At 48.5% G+C, this 19,171-nt stretch overlaps 1 protein-coding gene across 1 annotated transcript; it reads right to left on the bottom strand.

Moving 5' to 3' along the window:
• Positions 1 to 21: 21 nt before the first annotated feature.
• Positions 22 to 6,883, bottom strand: LOC117148548. The gene is made up of 7 exons (XM_033315981.1): positions 6,696 to 6,883; positions 4,598 to 6,637; positions 4,410 to 4,539; positions 4,222 to 4,352; positions 2,393 to 4,163; positions 2,130 to 2,338; positions 22 to 2,070 (listed from the first exon to the last, which is right to left on the bottom strand). The coding sequence occupies exons 1-7, from the start codon at positions 6,831 to 6,833 to the stop codon at positions 136 to 138; spliced, it is 6,354 nt and encodes a 2,117-aa protein (XP_033171872.1). The 5' UTR covers positions 6,834 to 6,883; the 3' UTR covers positions 22 to 135.
• Between the last annotated feature and the right edge of the window lie 12,288 nt (positions 6,884 to 19,171).

The following is a 19,171-nucleotide window of genomic DNA, read 5'->3' as shown; positions in this document are numbered from 1 at the left end:
CAAGAAGACTAATTACAATAATATTACCCAGATAACAAACAGCACACTAAAGACAACCAACTACATCTATAAGCTACTCACTATCATCCATATAAACAAGTTTACATATTCATTTCAATTTAAGAAGCTTCTCCATCATGGGCACTGGAGCCACGGCTCTAGTAATCCGGCTACCACCACTTCGTAGAAAGTGACGCGTCGAGCTTGAACCACCGCCAATAAGTACATGGCTCCGGGTGGCCGACTAAGAGGCAAGCGTAGGGATAGTAACTGCAAGACCTCCCCATCTCCGCTCTTAGCTTCTTCGGCAGGTGCGGGGAAACGGGCAAAGTCCACGAATCCTTGCACACCGCGGTAGATAAGCACTCTTATACGGCAGCATCCCTCCATAAATGCTAGCAGCGTCTCATCTCGTACCCGCAATGATGTCAGATGGCGTGCCCCATGCTCCCCTGCCAGCGATTGAAAGAGCGATCCATTTGCATGATGCAGTTGGATGTGGGCGGCTGGAGCAGTGGAGGGCGTGGTGGGCGGAGGACCGTCTTTTGGTGTCACCACGGTCAGCCGGGCGTAAAGAAGTCGGGGACGGTTTGCTGGCCCCACAGCGAGGCGAAGTGTTTGAACGGGTCTCCAGTCGACTTCTGGTAGCGACAAACGCTGTTCATTTCTATCCGAAGAGGAGGCAGCAGGTCCCTCATGGTCTTCCTCTTGCCCTTGAAGCTCTCCTTTAAGGTTTCTCAGTCTCTGAATCACAGCATGCAGCTTCTCATCATCCGCCGAGCCATTTTCTTCGTTGGCTAGCATGAGCACATCCAGCAGCGTTTGCTCCAGAACTTGCTCCTGGAAGCCAGAATCGTTTCCACTCGAAACCCCTCGCAACTCCTGCAACGTGGGCCAGATAAGCTGGGCACTCCGTGCGGCCAGAACTCTTGCCGGCGTGTTTGGCAGTGGAAGAGTCTCTGTATCTAGACGCCGGCGCAAGGATCGCAATTGGCGCATCAACTCCAGAAAATCCTCCACGAGGTGCTCGTCGAATAGGTCGCTTTCTGGAATACTTAGCTGGGTAATGTTTACCTCTGCTTGCAACCGGAATTCCAAGGTGTCCAGCAGACGCCTTCGCATTCTGTCCATCTCCGAAGGACTCAGTTCCTGTTTTTCCTCTTGCCACTTTGATCCGAGCTGAGACTTGATGCTGGGACGCTGCAGATACTTAAAAGCTTGCTGGTAACTGGGATTAGGGAGTGGCTGGTTTTTAAGCTGTTCATATTGATCTTTGAGATTTCTTAAGGTGTCCGCTGATAGTTCCATGTGCTCAGTGCTCTTCGTTTTGTTCAGTTTCCAGCTCAGCAGAATGGGCTTCTCTGCACTGCAATTCAAGCTTGGCTCGTTCTGATCATCCTGCAACTCGTAGCTGGTCATAAAAGCAAAGTCCTGGTTAGAGCTCTTGTTTCCCACTCGTAAAGCAACTGCGTCGTCCACGGGTCCGCTCTTGAAGGCTCCGGATCGATCGAATAAAGATCCATTCCAGCGGTGGATGCGGGTCCAGCATCCTCGCTCGTTGATCAGGAGATAACTAATGCCCCCGGGTGCCTCCAAAGCAAATACTCGGCGAATATTCTCTTGATCAATTTCCTGATTTAAATAAAATCTCCTCCGCAGCTTCTGAACTTTGTAAGGCAGGAGAATCCTGACCAAACCCTCGCAGAACTCCCGGTAACTCTCTTCTGCAGTTTGTCGACGTGGTCGCAGCTCATCACCCTGCTTCACCTGCAGTTTCTTTACGCGCCAGTTTCCGCTTATTTCCTGCTGCTCCCGACCTCGTGCCCATAAGCTTCCTTCGTACCAATCCCTAAAGTCGAATCCATTGATATTCTGATGTGCTCTCAAAAACGGAGCATGCAGGGTGTCGAAATATAGCGGCGACTGCAGCAGCACTGGATCTTCGCCCAAAAGTGCCACATCGCTTACGTTTAGACCAAGAACTGGGGCAGTTACCTCCAGGGGTCCGGTGACAAAAATGTTAGACAACAATAAAGGTGTATCCACTTGCTGCTCTCGCAAAGGGTTAATCTGAGGATGAAATTGAGTGAAAGGGGTTATTTGAGTATACAGTGTCATATTTAACTCACCATTAAAGTATTGGTATACTCCTCTGGTAGATTGTAACCATTTACAGTGCCCCTCACCACAAGCTGACCATCTAGGAGCAAATCATCTGCCTGTAGGGGATCGCTTAACTGTTGCTCCGTGAAGCGGGAAACAACCAGTGAGAGATTAACTTGGTTAAGCTCCTCTACCTCCAAGAAATTACCGTCCAGCGATCCCTTTGCAAACGCAACTGAAATGCGAATATTATTAAATGGAATTATAAAGTGAAGAATCTTTTACTCACTCTTAGGCACTTGGAAATCGCGATCGACACGAATAGTGTCCAGGAGCCACTGGCTTACATTGCAGCCGTTGAGCAGCTCGCCCGACAGTACAAGGCGAGATGCCTCAAGATGATCCATTTTAACATCAGCCGCAAAGTGAACAGGTGTTTCCAAACGTATCTCCCCCTGTGAATCTACGTAGATTAGATTCTCTAGAAACTGTTCTAAGTTGCGTCCATTGAAGAACTTGATGTGTGCTCCATCTTCAATGCGAAGACGGCCTGTGAAAGTCTTGTGACCATGCAAGTGTATGCCATGCTGCTCCTTAAAGATTAGCTGATCAAAGAGTTCCTGAACGGGCTCACGGCTGCGATTTTTCAAGTGGCCCAAAACCACTAGGCGTTGTAGCGCCTTTTTTGGAAGTTCAACGACTCCCCGATGCACAAAGCCTCCTGCATTTGGATCCCAGCGGAGCAGTTTCTGCAGATCAGCAGGAATGTCCGGATCTCCGTTTACTTGACCATTTAGCTGCAGGTCCTCCACAAAGATGCGTCCCTGAATGCGGACATTTCTAGTGAGGTGTAGCGGAGTTAATTTGTTGGCCATGTTATTGAAGGGAATCCCATTCAGCGCAGCCAGATGAAGCTCTTTAGTGGTAACAGGAGCCAAAAAGCTTTTGGTGCCCTCGATCAGCACCTCGTGCGTGTCGGAGCGCGGCACAATGTCATCCAGCAGTTCTGGGAGCAGGCGCTCGTTAAAGCTGCCCAGGACTTGGAGGTTCTGCTGGAACTGGGGAGATTCTTTCAGAACCCAACGCGTCCTTAGTTCGTTCTGCCTATCCAGCCAAACGACTTGCCTCTGAAGTTCGTGGAAGGCTTGCATGTTCAAGGTTTCAGCTGCTTGCACCGAACCGTTGACGGCGATGCGCTCAACTTGGATGCGACCCTGAAGGATCAGCAGCGGGAGCTCGTCCAGCTGGTGCAGAAAATCCAGCAGAAGGTCTGCCTTAATGCCCTGCAGCTGGTTCGCCTGCACACCCTGGGGAAGAATCAGCTCCTGCACGTGCACTTCACCCGACCAAGTCCAAGGTTGCTCCTGTAGAATACGGCTCAGGCTTCGTCCATTGAGTAGTCCATTGCCAGCGACATCATAGTTAACCTGCGCTTGCCCTGCCGCCAGACGACTAAAGTTAGCTCTGCCTAGATGGAGCGGTTCATGGAGCAGCTGGTAGCCACTTGACAGCGGCACCTTGTTTAGGATGTTTTCAACTTGTAGCCGGGTGAAATTTGGGGCATGTCCAACAAACCGAAGGCGGGTGTGGGGAAAACTCAGTGGAAATGGGCTATCTAGTCGAACACTTTCGGAGAGTAGTTCCTCTAGGCGAACTCCGTCGTATGAGGACTCTTTCCCAAGCTCCAACTGATGAAAGTAAACATACCCTCCCAGTTGTGTCAGATTCGAAAGCGTTTGTGGCGTGTGCTTGGTAACAAAGTCATTGAGGGAAATTCCACTGAGCTGATTATCTGCGATATGAGCATCCACTGGCAGAAGCAGCTGGTCAACCCGCTTTTGTCCATTTATCTGCAGTTCTTGGGCGGAATTCGGCGAACGCTGAACGAGATCTCCTAGCAGAGAACCAAAGCTGTCGTTATCCAGCTTTTCAAGCAGCCGCAAAGGGCCGCGCACAAGAAGCTGTTCGAAATGGCAGTCGGCACTGATAACACGTGACTCCAGCAAAGTGGGATTTAAAGGTGCCTCCTCAAACTGCCTTCCCTGGGCGCTGCCATTGAGCTGCTTGGTGATATGGACTTAGTAATGAGAGCCAGTGAACAGCTATTTAAGTACGTACCTCCAATTCTTCAGAAACCTCCAAATGTGAGAAGGTAACCAATCCCGGCCATTCCTGGGAATCACTGAGAGTAATGACATCTTCCGGGTATACGCCGTTGATGGTTCCCGTCGTGTCCACGGCACTTGCAGCTATTAATGATAAGAAATCTTAGAAGGAAGTTCATCTTTTCCGTTTAAGATACTCACAAAGCGTTTGCGTAAACTCCTTCGGCGCCTGGACAACACTCGTCTCATTTCCCTGCGACCAGAGATAGTCTCCTGGAAAGCTAAGATCGTTCAGAGAGTGCAAACTCAGTACATCTTCGAAAATGACCGGCTGTAGAATGACAAAGATTGAATTATCAATTAAAAAGACTGCCGAAGGATCCACTTACTCCCTCTACATGTAACTGCGAAAGCTTAACAGGCTGATGACGCCACACCAGATCTTGAAGCAGCTTGTCCCACTCCATTTCGTTTATAAAAATGCTGTCCAAATCCGTAGCCATCTTCAGAGTTTCGTATGATTCTGCACCGTGGACTGGGACGAGCTCCGATTTAGGAGCTTCCAAAAGTTCCAATTGCTGAACATTGAGGGTTCCCAGGTGAAAGTCAAGGGAGCCATTTCGGATATAGAAAGTCGCATGGTTGAGCTGCTCCAAGTTAAGTTCCACAGATTCAACGGCTTCTACATCCAGCTGCTCGTAGTGAAAGTTGAACAGCGTCTCTGGCTGGCGTTTAGATCGCCTAGAACTCATTTCCCCGTCCAACAGAAGTATCTGCTGAAGCAGCGAGCTTATATCCACAACAGCATCCGCTCCCGTCCAGCGAGCTTCGTTAACGAAAAGTTCCTCAATGGTTCCACCCTCGCTGACAACCAGTGGAGTTGATAGCTCCTCGATGTTCTGACTCTCAGACTTCTCCTTTACCAAGAACTCTTCAGCCAGCTGGATTAGCTCTTCCTGTTCGTGCACCCAATCCTGCATGAACTGTCGGATCTCCAGCAGGTCTTGTGTCTCCGAATTCCTAGCCAGCAATTGAGTTTCCAGCACAAAAATGCCCGTAGGAGCCTCTTTCCTGGGCACCACGACCAGCGGCGGCTGATTCGGCGAGCGGCGGAGCAGGACAGCTCCTGAAATGCCAGCCTCACGATCCTGATCCAACATGCATCCCGCCCCATAGGCAGTACCACAAGGAGGCGGCAAGCCCGCCTCAAACGCCTCACCGTTCCAAACCAAAACTTCCAAGACGAGCAGTGAGTGTGTGTCAAAGGCAACCCGATGCTGGACGAGCAGGAGTAGGTCGTCTCTGTAGCTGCGCACGGGGATGGGAAGGTAGTGGTCTACAAATCCAAAGTTCTGGCCGAGAATGGTGCGTGGCACAAGCTGACCCTGCACGTAGACAAGGATCTGCGGCATTATTCCACCCAGCGCAAGGTAGCTGCGTCCGCCCATTTGGAAGGCAGTGACGCCGGCCACCTCGGGGGCAGCAACTTGTTGGCGCAAGTGCAGCAGTTGCCCCTTCGAAGTGCAGGCGTATATCAGAACCTTGTCCCACTGACCCACTGCCAGGAGCAGTTCCCTCCCTGTATCGAGAATGGCCAGGTTGGAGATCGTCTCTGCCATTTGCACACGTTGTGCGATCCAGAACTCCTCCGCCTCGAGATCATAGACGTAGATATTAAGCGTGTGATTTGCTACGAGAGCGAGGTAATCTTGTCCCTCCAAGTTGAAGGCTCTAATCTCGGTCACATGAGAGCCAATCGTCCAGTGCCAGATGGGTTTTAGCCCAAGACTGGGCTCCAATCGCATCCAGATAAGCTGATCCTGGGAAGCCATCACCAGCAAACCCTCCTGCATATGCACCCTTCTGTTCCAGCGATCTATTCCCAGCATGGCGGTGATGGGAAAGGGGTGGACATAGGACTGCAACGGAGTGAATTCCTCTGAAAGAACCAGGAGGCCCTCATGCTGCTGACCCACTAAGTAAACGCTTCCATTGGCCTGCAGGGTCAGCCAGCGATCCACATCTGTCGGCATGCTGTAGTTGAGCAACTCCTCAATGCGACCCAGGATGAGCATGTCGCGGGTGCGCCTCTTGGACAGCTCCAGGCGCTGTAGCTGTTCCAGATCCACGGTCTGCGATGACGAGTGCGACTCCACCACATTGGCTTCCTGTACAGTTGCGCCCAGCAGCTCGTGACGGGACTTGGACACCTGAGCCGGGCTGTCCTTACTACTGCCCCTTGCCTTCAGCAAAGCTTCCAGGTGGAGGACCTCTTGGTTCTGTCCCTGGTGAGCCACCGCCTGCTGAATTTCCTGGCGAATGGCGGAGGCGCTGCTCAGCGAGCTGTGGTCCACCACCACTTTGGAGGCCTTTCCAGGTGGCGCTTGCCCCGCCTGCTGGGTCCACGTGGGTGCCACCACCACTCCTGGCTGGGATCGGCTATTAGTGTTGATTGAAAAAGAAAACCAATTTTTCGAATTTACTCACTGGTGCTCCATCGTCGTATTCCAGAGCTTTTTCTAGTTCGCCTCGCAGCTTTGCCACCTCGGCCTTTTGGTTGGCGAACGGTCGCGGGGGGGCACTGGCTATCAATGCTGGCCAGAGCAGAAGGTGCCAAATTAGCATTTTGCACACAGTTAATTGACAAAAAACCAAACACGTGAGGCAGAAATGTGAAGAAAAAACTTTAAACCGTTTACCGTTTTAAAACGGCGCTGCCGGATCGCCAGAAAAGTTAGTCGCGACACGCTCCGCAGAAGTGCTGCCAGAGCGGAGCAGTTCGGGTATCTGGTCACCTTGCCTTTATCAATTTCTGGTCTGGTTATCAACTTCCCTCATTTTCATTCGTGTTTTGAATTTGCTGCGAGCGGACGCGTTTTTTGTGTAAAGGCGATTGCGCGGCGCGCGTTTTCGCATCTTACAAACGCTCGAGTGCAACAAATCGGGGGAGTTGGCCCACAGTAATCGGCCGCTCGGAAATGGGCTCTTTCTGAAGAAAAGTGAGTCCTTGGGAATAACGGTAAATGTGTTTTTTGTGCAATTTGGTGGCTCCATTTTTTTTAAGTGCGCGGCGTTTTGCTTTTTGGGCGTGTGCCAAAATCATTGCTGCTGGAAAAAGGGAGCAAAAAGGAGTTGCAGGAGAACGAGAGAGTGTGACGGAGTGAGAGAGAGCGAAAGAAAGAGGCGCAGAGAGCCTGCAAGCAATTCCCGTTTTACCGGGGTTGCGATTAATGCACCTTTTGTGTTTATATTGTGCTGCGAATTTCCATTATCTGGGCGTCCGCTTTTCGGCCACTATTACCGTTATCTAGGCCCAGCTCCTGTTTACCGTTACTGTGTGAGTGAAAAATCAATAAAATTCCCTGTGCGTGCGCCCAAGTGTGACTCTGTGTGTGTGTCCAGCAGCCGGCTGACGTTGCTCTCTCTTTCCATCACTTCCTCCCTCTCACTTGCTTCCTAGTAACTGTTCCTGCATCAACAACAACAACAGCAAGGGCAACAGCAACGCAGCTGCTATTAATTTTGTTGTCAAAAAACGAACAAATTGCGTGAGTTAGCTAAGCTCGCGTGTTTAATTAGTTTAAAGTAACGCTAATGAAACTCGGCCAGCTCGCTGTTATTGTCTTACCATTAACCGCTGCAAACATACGAACGAGCGAACAAAAACAAAAGCAGCAATATTAATGGGACGAAGGTAAACAAAGTGCGCGAATAAAAACAGAAACAAATCCGGTGAAGCTGTGGGTGAAGTAGAAGATGAGAACTAACTTCTAATTGCATAATTGACACTCGCACTCCTCCCCCCGCCCCAGCCCTTCCCAATATCTCACTGATGCCCTAATCCAGTTTGTTTTGCTTTTCTTCTTCGTTCTGCTCGCACTCCTTCCTTCGTGTACTTTTTGGGGAATCAGGGAACTTTGGGGAGTGACTCACTCACGTTTCTCGCCGAGTGTCGTAAGCGTGACTCACGGCCATGACCCCGTCCAAATGTGGCTGCCCTCCCACTCGCGCCTCCTTTAAGTGCGTCCTTGAGAAACAAATCTCTCTCGAGTGGGCACTTAACATGCGAGGAAGAGATGGAGTGAGCGAGAGAGAGGGAGGGTGAGAAGGGAGCGACTTAAATTCCTTTTTGGCGCCCATGCCGTCAGTTTGGGGCGTGGCCAGTGCCCCCTGGCGATGAGCTCACCAACAGCAACAACAACAACAACAAACGCGCATTTCCCCGGGCAGAAATCCCGCGAACAGCGCAGCGTGGATAAAATCGATGATGCAGGGGACGGAGGAGCAGGCGAGGCGCACGATCCGCTCGGAGACTCCTCCTCGATCTGCGTTCTTTGCAATCCAGAGCCCGGACATCAGATCACGATTTCGCGTCATCGTTCTCGCTTTTGGTGCTCAAATTCGGATCGTACCCAAACAGTTCCGAATACATCAGTGCTCACATTTGAAAAAGACATGAATAACTTATAAATGCTCAAGCAATTCCTAAGCTTGAATCTCTCACTGTACCCACCATTACAGACAAGATCTTCAGGGCATTCAAGAATCCTTGTGGCCGAGTCCAATAAGAGACGCTGCCGCCAGCTGGCTGTCGGTGTGGATTGTCAGCAGCCTACCTAAACAAAAAAAAAAAACAGGCCGCAAAGCTGGGAAGCCAGATCTTAAAGAGGTTGGTGCCCTTTTTGGGCTGCGCCTGCGCACAAAATTCCTCTGTGTCCTCTTCGATCTGCGTCTCCCGATCTTCCTTCATGTCCAGCGCGTGCGTGGCGTTACGCTGTGCTGGTATGGTGGGAACGGAGGCAGGAGTTCTCGTGGAGCAGGGGTAGTAAACCTGCCTCCAAATCGAATCCCACATCGAAGGCGAAGCTAATTTATCGCTCCGAATGTGCTGTTTTTTTTGCTTTTCTTTATGCGAACTTCTCATTTTTAAAAGAGGAGGAGAATTGTAAGATTGCCATTTTTAGGTGTTTGTTTATCGGCTCGTTGACAACACGCGAAAAAATTCGCAAGTCTGATTCGCTGGCGTTCCCGGGAATTCGGAGCCGAAATCTGAGATTTCTTGTACAAGAACCCCTATGTTTTGCCTAACTCTCGCATTCCCGCTTTTGCTTACTCAGCCAAAAGTCCGAAACTCTCGGATGGGAACCAAATCTGATATAAATAATTACACATTTTTTGGTTGTTTGATTCATGCATAGAACCGTTTGTTCTCTCAGCACATTCTTCTCGATCGGTTTCTCTTTTGTTCAAAGCTTCAGATCGTTTCCCCGCCAAAGGTCTTCAAGCACACCTCGCACCAAATCGGCTCGAATTAGCATTAATGGCCTGGCGACGTCAATTAAACTCCGCTCGGTTCTTGATTGTTCCACCGCTAACGGTTTCCGAAAACTCTGAGACTAGCCGATGGCACATGGATGTCGCTGCTGCTGCCTCGATTCATAAAGTTTATTGCTCCAAATTTGCCAAATCTACCATGAAATCTCTGGCCGAGCAGCAATTGATGGGACGTGCCCAAAGGGGGATGGCACATGGGCGCTCCGTACTCCGTACAAACCAAACGTCAGTGAGGAGAAGTGAAATCGCAATTGGAGCAGCAGAGCAAATCGATCGCCCATCGTACAAATTGCAATTGAGGGTATTTAGTGATGAGATGCCATGCGAACGTAGTATAGCGGGCAGATTGCTTTATTAACCCAATTGAAACTCATGCAAATTGCGCCTGGAGGTTGGGATCAGCCTGAGATCATCTTCTAATTGCGGCCTCGGAGGTGAGGAAATTCGGTATTCCCATAAACTTGGCTAGACACCTATGCTCTTTCATTGCATAAATGCAAACTTTTGAATCTCCCCCCCAGTAAGTTCAGATGCAAAAGCACCCTTTTGCTCCCCTTTTGCCCCACATCCTCCGTCCCCCATTTCATCGGGGAGAAGCCCTATGACGACCAGACACTCAGACACCCAGACACTCAGACTGGCAGCCAGTGACATGTGTGCATGTAGTAACTACGGGTAACTACAAAATGCACTCGACAGTCTCTACCGCTGTTGTCTCAATTAATTTCGCATTCAAATTGCCGGCAATTGAAACTAGGCAAAACTGATTTCATTAATTGCGCACTTTTCTCCCGATATCCGTCGTACTCTAGGGTATTCTGTCTGCAGGCCTGTCTTCCATGCTGGGTAACCTGAGAATGTTGCTATTCTATATTGACTAAATCATATTGTGGCACACATAGAATTACTCATTTCCAAAACAAATAAAGTCGAATTTTCTATTTCCAAATCTGGGGCCGAAGACGACAGGCAGGCAGTCAGGCAAGCACATTTGTCATAATTTTCTAGGGCGCTTTCGTTCTTCGGTTTATTTATATGTTTTCCAGCAATTAAGTTAAAGTTCTTTATTAATGCCATGGGATGCCAAAAGCGAATAGAAAGTGGAGATAATTTTAGATCATGCGCTTGAAAACATGATTTGACAGCAGAGTTCCGAGTGTTCAGACGTCGAGAAAAGTATTGTATGTTCCTGCTCCGGTTCAATAAATGGACGCATAAGAGGAGCCAGGGACCTCAGAGTGCAATCGATACGACTTCAACGACAGTCAACAGCCCCTTGCCAGCTCCCAACCATTCGTGGTTCCACCATTCCCGCTCCATTTTCATTTCCATGCTGCTCATCTCGAGTGCCTGGGCAGAAGTAGAAGCAGGAAGCGAACTAAATATAAATCCAAGTCATGGCCAGGCCACCATATGTGGGTTGTGGCATGCTCGCAGAAGGCGGAGGCGGATAGTCCCTACAAGGCGAAGATGCTGGTCCCGGTTCTCCGACTCACTCGCAGTACCAAAGGCCGCACGACGGTGGGAGGGGTGGGTAGGATGTCCATTAAATGATTGCCACGATCTATTAGCAGACGAGGACGAGGGAGGATCGGATCGAATCGGATCGACAGATGGTTAAAAATAGAGAAGGGCCAGCCGGCAGACGAGCCGCTCGCTTTCGGAATCTTGATTTGCGTCTGCCGCTGAAAGGAGGCAGAGCGCCAGGCAATTGCACGAAAATCCCAAATGGAGGGATCGAGACTCGCAGTTTCTGTAACCAAACGAAATTGAAGGGCTTTGCACTGGGAGAAAGCGGAGAGCCATTTATTTGTCCATTAAAAGTCTTTCGACTAACTTTAATCTGAATTTGAGATTATTTTTTGCAGTGCTTTGATGTTCTCTGATATGTTCTACTACGAATGTCGATTGAATGCCCCGACATGCAAAACGTAATCTGAGTACGGATGGCAGGGGCAAGGTGGCAGGGTGTGCGTGTTCGATGGTTCTTAATAATTGATATCGAAGTACAGAATGATCGATGGCGAATAATAGCAGGGTAGCAGCCATTAGAGTCCTTCAAAACGTCCATCGGCAATCGTTTTTGACCGCAATTACTAATTGCTAACTTATGTATAACGATGAATTGCTCTGAATTGCTATAGCCTTAAATCAAATTCTTTGAATCCAACGAAAGAATGCTCCGAATTTGAGTGTTATCCAGCGTGCTTTACTCACCACTGCCTTTATCGGATTCGCAAATATTTGCTCATTTCGCAATGTGGGGATAGCTACGCGAAGGGGCTAAAAGCCTCTTATCGCTGCCCAATGTTTGTGCGGCCAGCAGGCCGCCACATATTTGAGATTCGCATTTTTGGTCCGCGCCTTGCATGTTTCTCGCTGCAAAGGCTTTGTCCCCACCTCGGGCTTTCCTTGCCCGCCTTTGGCATTGGCCCTAAAGCTGCGCTAATGAGCGGCAGGTGGGGCGGCGGGGGTTTGGCCAAAGGCCGTGTCATTGACACGGAGCAGCAAGGGCTCAAGCAGGATGCAGCTCCGAGCTCCGTCTGAGCTGAACGGGCGTCTGAACAAGCCCAATGACCTTTCAGCAGCCAACCAGCCGCCCCGTTGCACGGCTGCGTTCCCCATTTCGAGGGGTAGGTGGATGCACATGGCCAGATGCGGGTCGATAGAGGGTCCATGTCTGCATCTACAGTGCAAGTCGGCTGTTTTGACAACCATCTAGCTATGGAGCATCAAAACAAAACCAATTTCTTCGTAACACATATTTCACAATGAAGATTTCAAGAGCAGCATGTGTTTGTTAGCTAGTTGATTTGTCAAAGAATTCTCTTCAAATGCCAATGTATGAATGTGCTCCAATCAATAAGCCGCACCATTAGTTGTGCGTTTGCATGAGGGGCCGAAGTTGTGCAGTTCCGACTGTAATAACAATCGAGAGAAGTGGGGACTCCAGACGTAGCAGACACACGATCATTTGGGGTAGGACTGGCACCACATCCACATCCACTTCTGAGTTTTTGTCCAAATTGAATTGCCACTGATTGATCTAGATGTCCATTATATCTGCAACTGCTGCTGTGTTTTGCTTTTTGCTTTGACTGCTTTGTTGGGCCGGGTATTCTGTTTACTTTGGAGATGCTGTCTTGCCGGCAGCACTTTCCCTGCGAGGGAGGGGAGAACCCATCCGGAGACAAAGGCACTCAGCACTTGAAGATCGTCGCCAGATCTGCGTTCGAACTGAATGCTTAATCGATTGAGACTCGAGTGGGTCATTGAGTGGGGGTATCGCATAAGTGAGTGGTGCGGGTTGGAGTGTGCTCCGTTTCTGGTGGGACCGATTGACTGAGAAGTGCCCAAAAGTATGCCATAGAATCCATATTCTGTACATTTTTTGAAAACAGCTTTAAACGCTGGTACGTCGAGTGACTTAAAGTGAAAAGAAAGAAGCCCAGCGAAATATAAACTCATGCATTCACTGCCCTTCTACTTGCAGTTGGACAACCCTTCCTGCCACATTGCAAGCCAAAGTTATTGGTTACCTGTAGAGACTGCCATTGGACGACTCGGAGCCCCAACGAAGGTAAGTTGACCCGCGTGGAGCACAGACAAACGAGTGAAACATGCACCTCCCTCAGCATGGAACGCAATGAGTTGGGGGTGACAACGGGAATGTCCTTTGTGTTTCCTCAAGAGTTCCGGCCAGGAGTAGGGGATGGGACATGTAAGCGTTTGCGGTTCCTGCTGATTTGCCTTTGTAATGCTAAGGACATCCAGCGCACCCCGCTGCTTTTCTGTCTAAATAACGAAGCACAGTGGCGCACATGGTATGGGAATCTTCAGCTGTCTGCCTGTTTGCCCAACCCTTTCGCATTTTCTGCTGCTTTTTGGGAAAGAAAATAAGGGAGTGACAAGCTACTGAAGCTGATGAAGTGTGCTCGGGTGTCTGGAGCCCCAATTGTCCCCTATATTTCCCATTCCTGCTTTCCCCTTACGTTTCAAGTTCGCATTCATTAGACTTTCCACTTGCTCCCGAATGTATGCCTTGTACAATGAGCCATACAATTTTCGGTTCCCCCACAAGTATGCAGGGAAACAGTGATCCATAGGCCGCCAACTTTTGGAGCAGGCGGCTTTAATCGGCCGATTGATTAGCATCTCCATGCTAATTATGGTATTCCCTTATCTTTGGCAATGATCAGCCGCGGAACTTTTGTTTTTGGCCTGCTGGCCAATGGACAGCGAAAACTCTCTAGTTTCGATAAAGCGGACGGTTTATATTTGGACACTAAATTATGCTCAATAGTTGGACATTTCTATTTGGCCAAGAAATATATAAAAAAATTTACCAAAGCGCTTCGAAAGTTAAGAAGCAGTGTAATTTTTGACATTCCTTAATAATGAGCAACTTTTATACTTAAATGTTATATGTATGTATATATTCATGTCTTTTAGTACTTTGATCAGTAAATGTGTATTAATTTGCAGATCAAAGTACTAAAAGTCATGAATAGATAGGTTTTTTTTTTTTTTTTTAATATAAGTATGGAACATGCTTGCCATGGCAACTCGCTTGGCCACGTTCCACCACATCAAGTTGTCCAGAATTTCTTGGACCGAAAATTGCGGTCCCAAGGGGGACGGCGGCCTGGGGACGAAGGAACGAGGCTTTTGGGATGCCGCAATCACGGTGCTGCAATCTGTTCCAGTGCTCGACGCACTGCGGACCGCAAAGTTCAACGGAGCCACCGCGGAGATGTTGCCACACATTGGCCGGATCGGTATGCTTGCCTCGCCAGCCTAGCGCAACCCGTTTCCTCGGCTTCCTTGGCTTCCCTGGCTCCGCCGGCCTCCTGACTTACCCGACTTCAGAGACTACACTGACTTCACTGACTTCTCTGGCTAACTTGGCGACTTGGCCCAAAAAAACACGTTCTCGCTCCCGTCGCTTTTCAAATTAACAACGGAGCAAAAATGTTGCCCACTGCCAAAGATGCAACTGCCGCAACCGTTTGCATATGGACAGTTAGTTAACAGCGGAGTGGCGGGACAGCTCGGAAATGTGTCATCAGTCGCGACTGAACCTGCAGATTGGTGCAAATATTGTTGCGAATACTTCACTATGGATTCGCAACTCCCATGGCCCAATAAACATTAGCATGGCTTCCGTCAGCGATTCAACTAATGCTCTTGTGGAGCCGTAACTCTGCGCATTCGTTTCCTGAAGCACAAGCTCTCTGTCCATGCGCCACGCCCCCGCGCTGCGGAAAGGCGACGCCCACGCGCATATATATATATTTTTTCATAATATTAACGCAAACATTCCATTGTCTACCTACCGCTGGCTCTCATTGAGTTTAATTTTAATGAGCTGCAGGCGTGCGTTGGCAGGGTATTTATCTCTTGGGAGCACGACAGGATCGTGGGTGTTTGGCCGGCCGGCTACTTGGCTTGGCTTAATTACTAACTGAGGGGATTAGGCCTCTGCTGGACGCTGAGCGCTAATTAGCAGCATTTAGACTTCGATACTGGCCAAATTGGGAGATCATTAGCAGCGGGTCCATGTTCCGTCCGATTTGCTTGGCTGTTGCGATCGATGGGAGGGAGGTATGCTGCATAGAAATTTTCCCTGTCAGCACTCCAAGTGCTTTTCGACAAACTCAGGTAGCGTCACCAGGTGCGCCCTCCCACTCCGTTCTCCCCCCCGGAGTGGCATGGCTAGTCCAAGTCCGCGTCCACGAGCAAAGCAGTGCTGTAGGTCAAGGCTGGGCGCGGCGGGCGTTCCATGTGGACCCGTACGTGACGTCTGCTGCCACTTGCAGCCCGCAGGTGAAAGCCCCGCTTCGAAGCGGCGAATCGAGGAGCGTCAAGGGGAGGCCCTGTGCAATGGCACATAGCCAAGCCATTAAACTTGGCCATGCCATGGCGAGTTAAAGATCTAAAACAATTTGATTTGTAGCCCCAGTCCGCGCCCAGTAATTTTCGATGAGTAAATCTTCTGCTTAGAAAGCCGAGTGAGAGGGCATCAGTCGCAGAAAGAGATGGCAGCAAACCACTGCACTATGGGAACATGCAAGCTCAGCACGTAGAAAACAACAGAAATTCGCCTGCAGTTGGCTGTTCTTCTCCGAATTGTTACAATTCTCCGCGCGGTTTATTTTTTGTTTGTATTTTGTGGGGAACTTCAGGGCTGGAAATTTTGGGCATGGGAACAAGAACAAGTGTGCCTGATCTCATGAGATGTGTGCTTGGTGACTGCCAACTGACTGAACCGCACTTTATGAGCTTTCTCTGGACTCAGATGAAATATTGCAACTACTTGTATCACTTTCAAATAGAGAAATGCACTAAATAGAGAAAGAGTTTTTAAAACACGTAATTCTTCTCAATTTGCATTCTGGATTTAGGAATTCGCTTGAATATACATACAAATGCATAGATGAATTCTTTAGACATAATTTTTTCATCTTCATATTCATATCTGCCCAATTTTTCCAACGCTCGTTTTACAAGTTAATTGCTACGCCTTTTAAATGTTAATCAAAACACAAGCAACCGTAAAATTATTAACCACACACCACGCACAAAAAGATATTTGGTATACCACCGAAATTGGGAAAAAATCGAAGAGATTTCTTGTTGTAGCAGCCGGGCATTTGTTGGGATCTTCGGACGCCTTTGAACGTTATTTACGACCAACTTAACTTTTTTATAATTCAAAGCTTATTTCACCCCAAGCTGAGCTGAGCTGAGCTGCTGTGGTGTGTGCAAAAATCGCTGCATAGAAATTTGTACACCCCAAATGGACAACAACAGCATAAAACACGGAAAAGTTGAGACGAAAGAAACAAATTACTTGATGGGAATTTCTTTTCAGTCTCCTCTGCTCTGAGATGCGCTGGATGGGCTGATGAGATGCGATGCCAGCGAATGGCTTCGTTGGCCGCTGTGCTGCCTGTCTTTGGTCGATTTGCATATTTAAATAGAAATCGAAAGCATTTGGGTTTGATTTGTTTTGGTCCCCGCGCTTTCTTCTATCCCCCGACTCGCTTCTAATTTGCTGGCAGAAGAAACAATGGGCCTGGGATTACGTAAACCGGGCCGCTGTAGTATTGAAGATCAAACAGGTACTAAATGGAAGTCCGATTTCTTAGCCGCCCTTTGTCCATTTCTTTTAGCAACATTAAGTAATGCTAACGGTGCGGCTAACTTGGCGCGTGAGAAGCTGGGACTGTTGTTAAATTCAAAGCGAATATTAAATTATCTCAAGCATAGGGGGTAGCTCATTCTTTGCTATTCTGCACAAATCTCTGAGCTCTGGTAAGACAGAGGCTCAAAGGCTCAACTTCGATGGCAATCGATTTGGCCAAGGCTGACAAACTCTACTAGAGCGCTGGCATTGAAGTACCACTACAAAACATACCGAAATGGCTCTTTTCCCACCTGGAACGCTCATCCCGCATTGACACATTTCGGTGGCCCCAAAAACAGAGATCGACAACAACAATAACAATAACAATGACGGCGATAACAACTGGACAACTGAAATGATTACCCAAAAGGCAGAGAGCAGATGCAATGTTTGACTTTGTTGTAGGCATTTCACGCACTCACGTTTTTTAATGCAATCCCCCCACCTCTCCGGCAATGAAAAAATTGAAAACCGCAGTCGGAAACCCCGTTTCCCCGCGATTCCCCCCCACCGCCCGCTTCTAGGCACATAAATATAATTTTACGACCGCAGCGCAGTTTCTCGTATTCGTATTTTCGCATCTGCTGTTACATTAATATCGTTGTGTTGTTCGCTGCGGCTTTTCAGCATCAACAATTAAAACTGCTTAAAGTAAATCCAAAGTACTTAAGTGGCGAAATGATGATTCTGAACTTGACTTTGGTTTCCAGGGAAATGGTATACTAAAGGGCAAAACTAATGGCTAGGGAATCTAATGCACTTTGGCAATCAATTTACGATTCCTTTACGACCTTTTCGGGGGCCCTTCAATGCGCCAATGGTATTTATATATATACTTTAATTGCACACTTAATGGCGAATTAAAGGTTTCTGCAATCCAAGTGGCCTGGCCGATGATGTCAACTAGGAAACTTTTACCTATTCACTTGGGTTGCGCCCCCTAAAATGTTTATTGGCAAACGATGAAAACAAGAAAACGCAAATTTAATTATACCCGTCACTTGGGGAGTAAAAGGGTATGCTAGATTCGCTGAAAACTCAAATTCGGACTGTTAAGACTGAGTTTATTGGAATGCTAAAGCATTGAGTTTCTGCATGCAACAGCTTTATCGCTTAAATATCTGATTAACGGGTATCTAATAGTCGCGACACTCGACTATAGAGTTATCTCTAGTTTTTATTTTGATTTCTGAGTCATTCAACCCGCGCCGCTGAGCAAAACTTTCATATGGGAAGTGCTGGCGAGACTTTCTTAAAAATTTGAAATACTCGTGCGTCAAGTCATCCACAAGTCCACAATTTACCAGCAGGGCCCAAACGCCCCTTGTGGGGTGGGTGAAACCGATATTAGCTGAGCGGAATAGTTAATTAAGGCATACGCGACATATGCTAATGTCGCCGAATGTGCATATCAATTTGTCAGAGTCGCTCGGCCAACTCCTCGCCCGTTTTGGCCAAAGAAGCCGCGGGCCGCTGAGCCGTAATCAGAAATCCGTAAGCCGGAAAGAGTCGGGCCAATCGACGGATGTGCGAGCGAGTGGCAGATGCGGGTGATCCGCCGCTGGTAGAGGCAGCTGTCAGTGATTATTATAATATACTTTCATCGAGAGATTTATTTTACTCAGCTTTGTTGTTTCCTTAGTGTTGTTCCCCAAGTTCGTTGCTTAAGTCTTTTGATTTTCCACTAGAAGGCTCAGGAAACTCTGGCAAGCAGATTAGCCGCATCACATCAGTTGTCACGCCCTTCACTTGCACCCCTACCCCTACCCTTTCACCCCTTTCCCCTCGTCAGTCACACTCGTGATTTAGTGGGCGTGCGCAAGAGAGAGAGAGTCCGAAGGAAAAGGACAGGGCGAGCGAACACTTGTGTTTGACTCATTCATGTCAGGTGCGAGCAGGCGGATTGTTTGTGTATTTCTCCATTTCGCTGTGATTTCTGCCCGGCAAGAATATTAAAAGGCCGTACTTTCATGCTTTCTAGTGAAATTGAAAACGCATTTAATAATAAACAGCCGAAAATGAACAAATTGAAGACGAGGCGGCCGTGGGCAAAGTTTCACTTTCAACCAATGTTTTTTAAAACCTTCTCTGTACTTTTGGATTTCGTCAGCTCAAGAGAAAAAATCATATGGATATGATTTTACAAGATTTCGGGCGGAGGCAGACTTGATGAAGTAGGAGCATCTGCGATTAGCTGGAAATGGAAAAGGGGCTGGGCGATAGTTGTGCCCGGAGATAGGGGCGAACCAAATCAGATTAGCCAGGGAACTGAAGTGGGTTCTTTGAGTGATTACGAACTGCCTCATGCTCACGTTTTCTTGGCCCATCGACAAAAAGCTGCTAATGGGAAATTATGTCTGGCTGCATCACATAATGGCCAAGTAATTGCGATCAAAGCGTGGTGGCTTTCGGATGAGTTGGCACAACACCCATAAAAGCC

The sequence above is a fragment of the Drosophila mauritiana genome, chromosome X (genome assembly GCF_004382145.1).
Source record: "Drosophila mauritiana strain mau12 chromosome X, ASM438214v1, whole genome shotgun sequence".
Taxonomy (NCBI): domain Eukaryota; kingdom Metazoa; phylum Arthropoda; class Insecta; order Diptera; family Drosophilidae; genus Drosophila; species Drosophila mauritiana.
This window is presented reverse-complemented; position numbering and strand designations above follow the sequence as displayed.

Coding starts and splice junctions, on each gene's coding strand:
- LOC117148548 (XM_033315981.1), bottom strand. CDS start 6,833: ATGCTAATTTGGCACCTTCTGCTCTGGCCAGCATTGATAGCCAGTGCC. Junction 4,353..4,409: donor GGAGTTTACGCAAACGCTTT/GTGAGTATCTTA, acceptor TATCATTAATAG/CTGCAAGTGCCGTGGACACG. Junction 4,164..4,221: donor AGGTTTCTGAAGAATTGGAG/GTACGTACTTAA, acceptor ATCACCAAGCAG/CTCAATGGCAGCGCCCAGGG.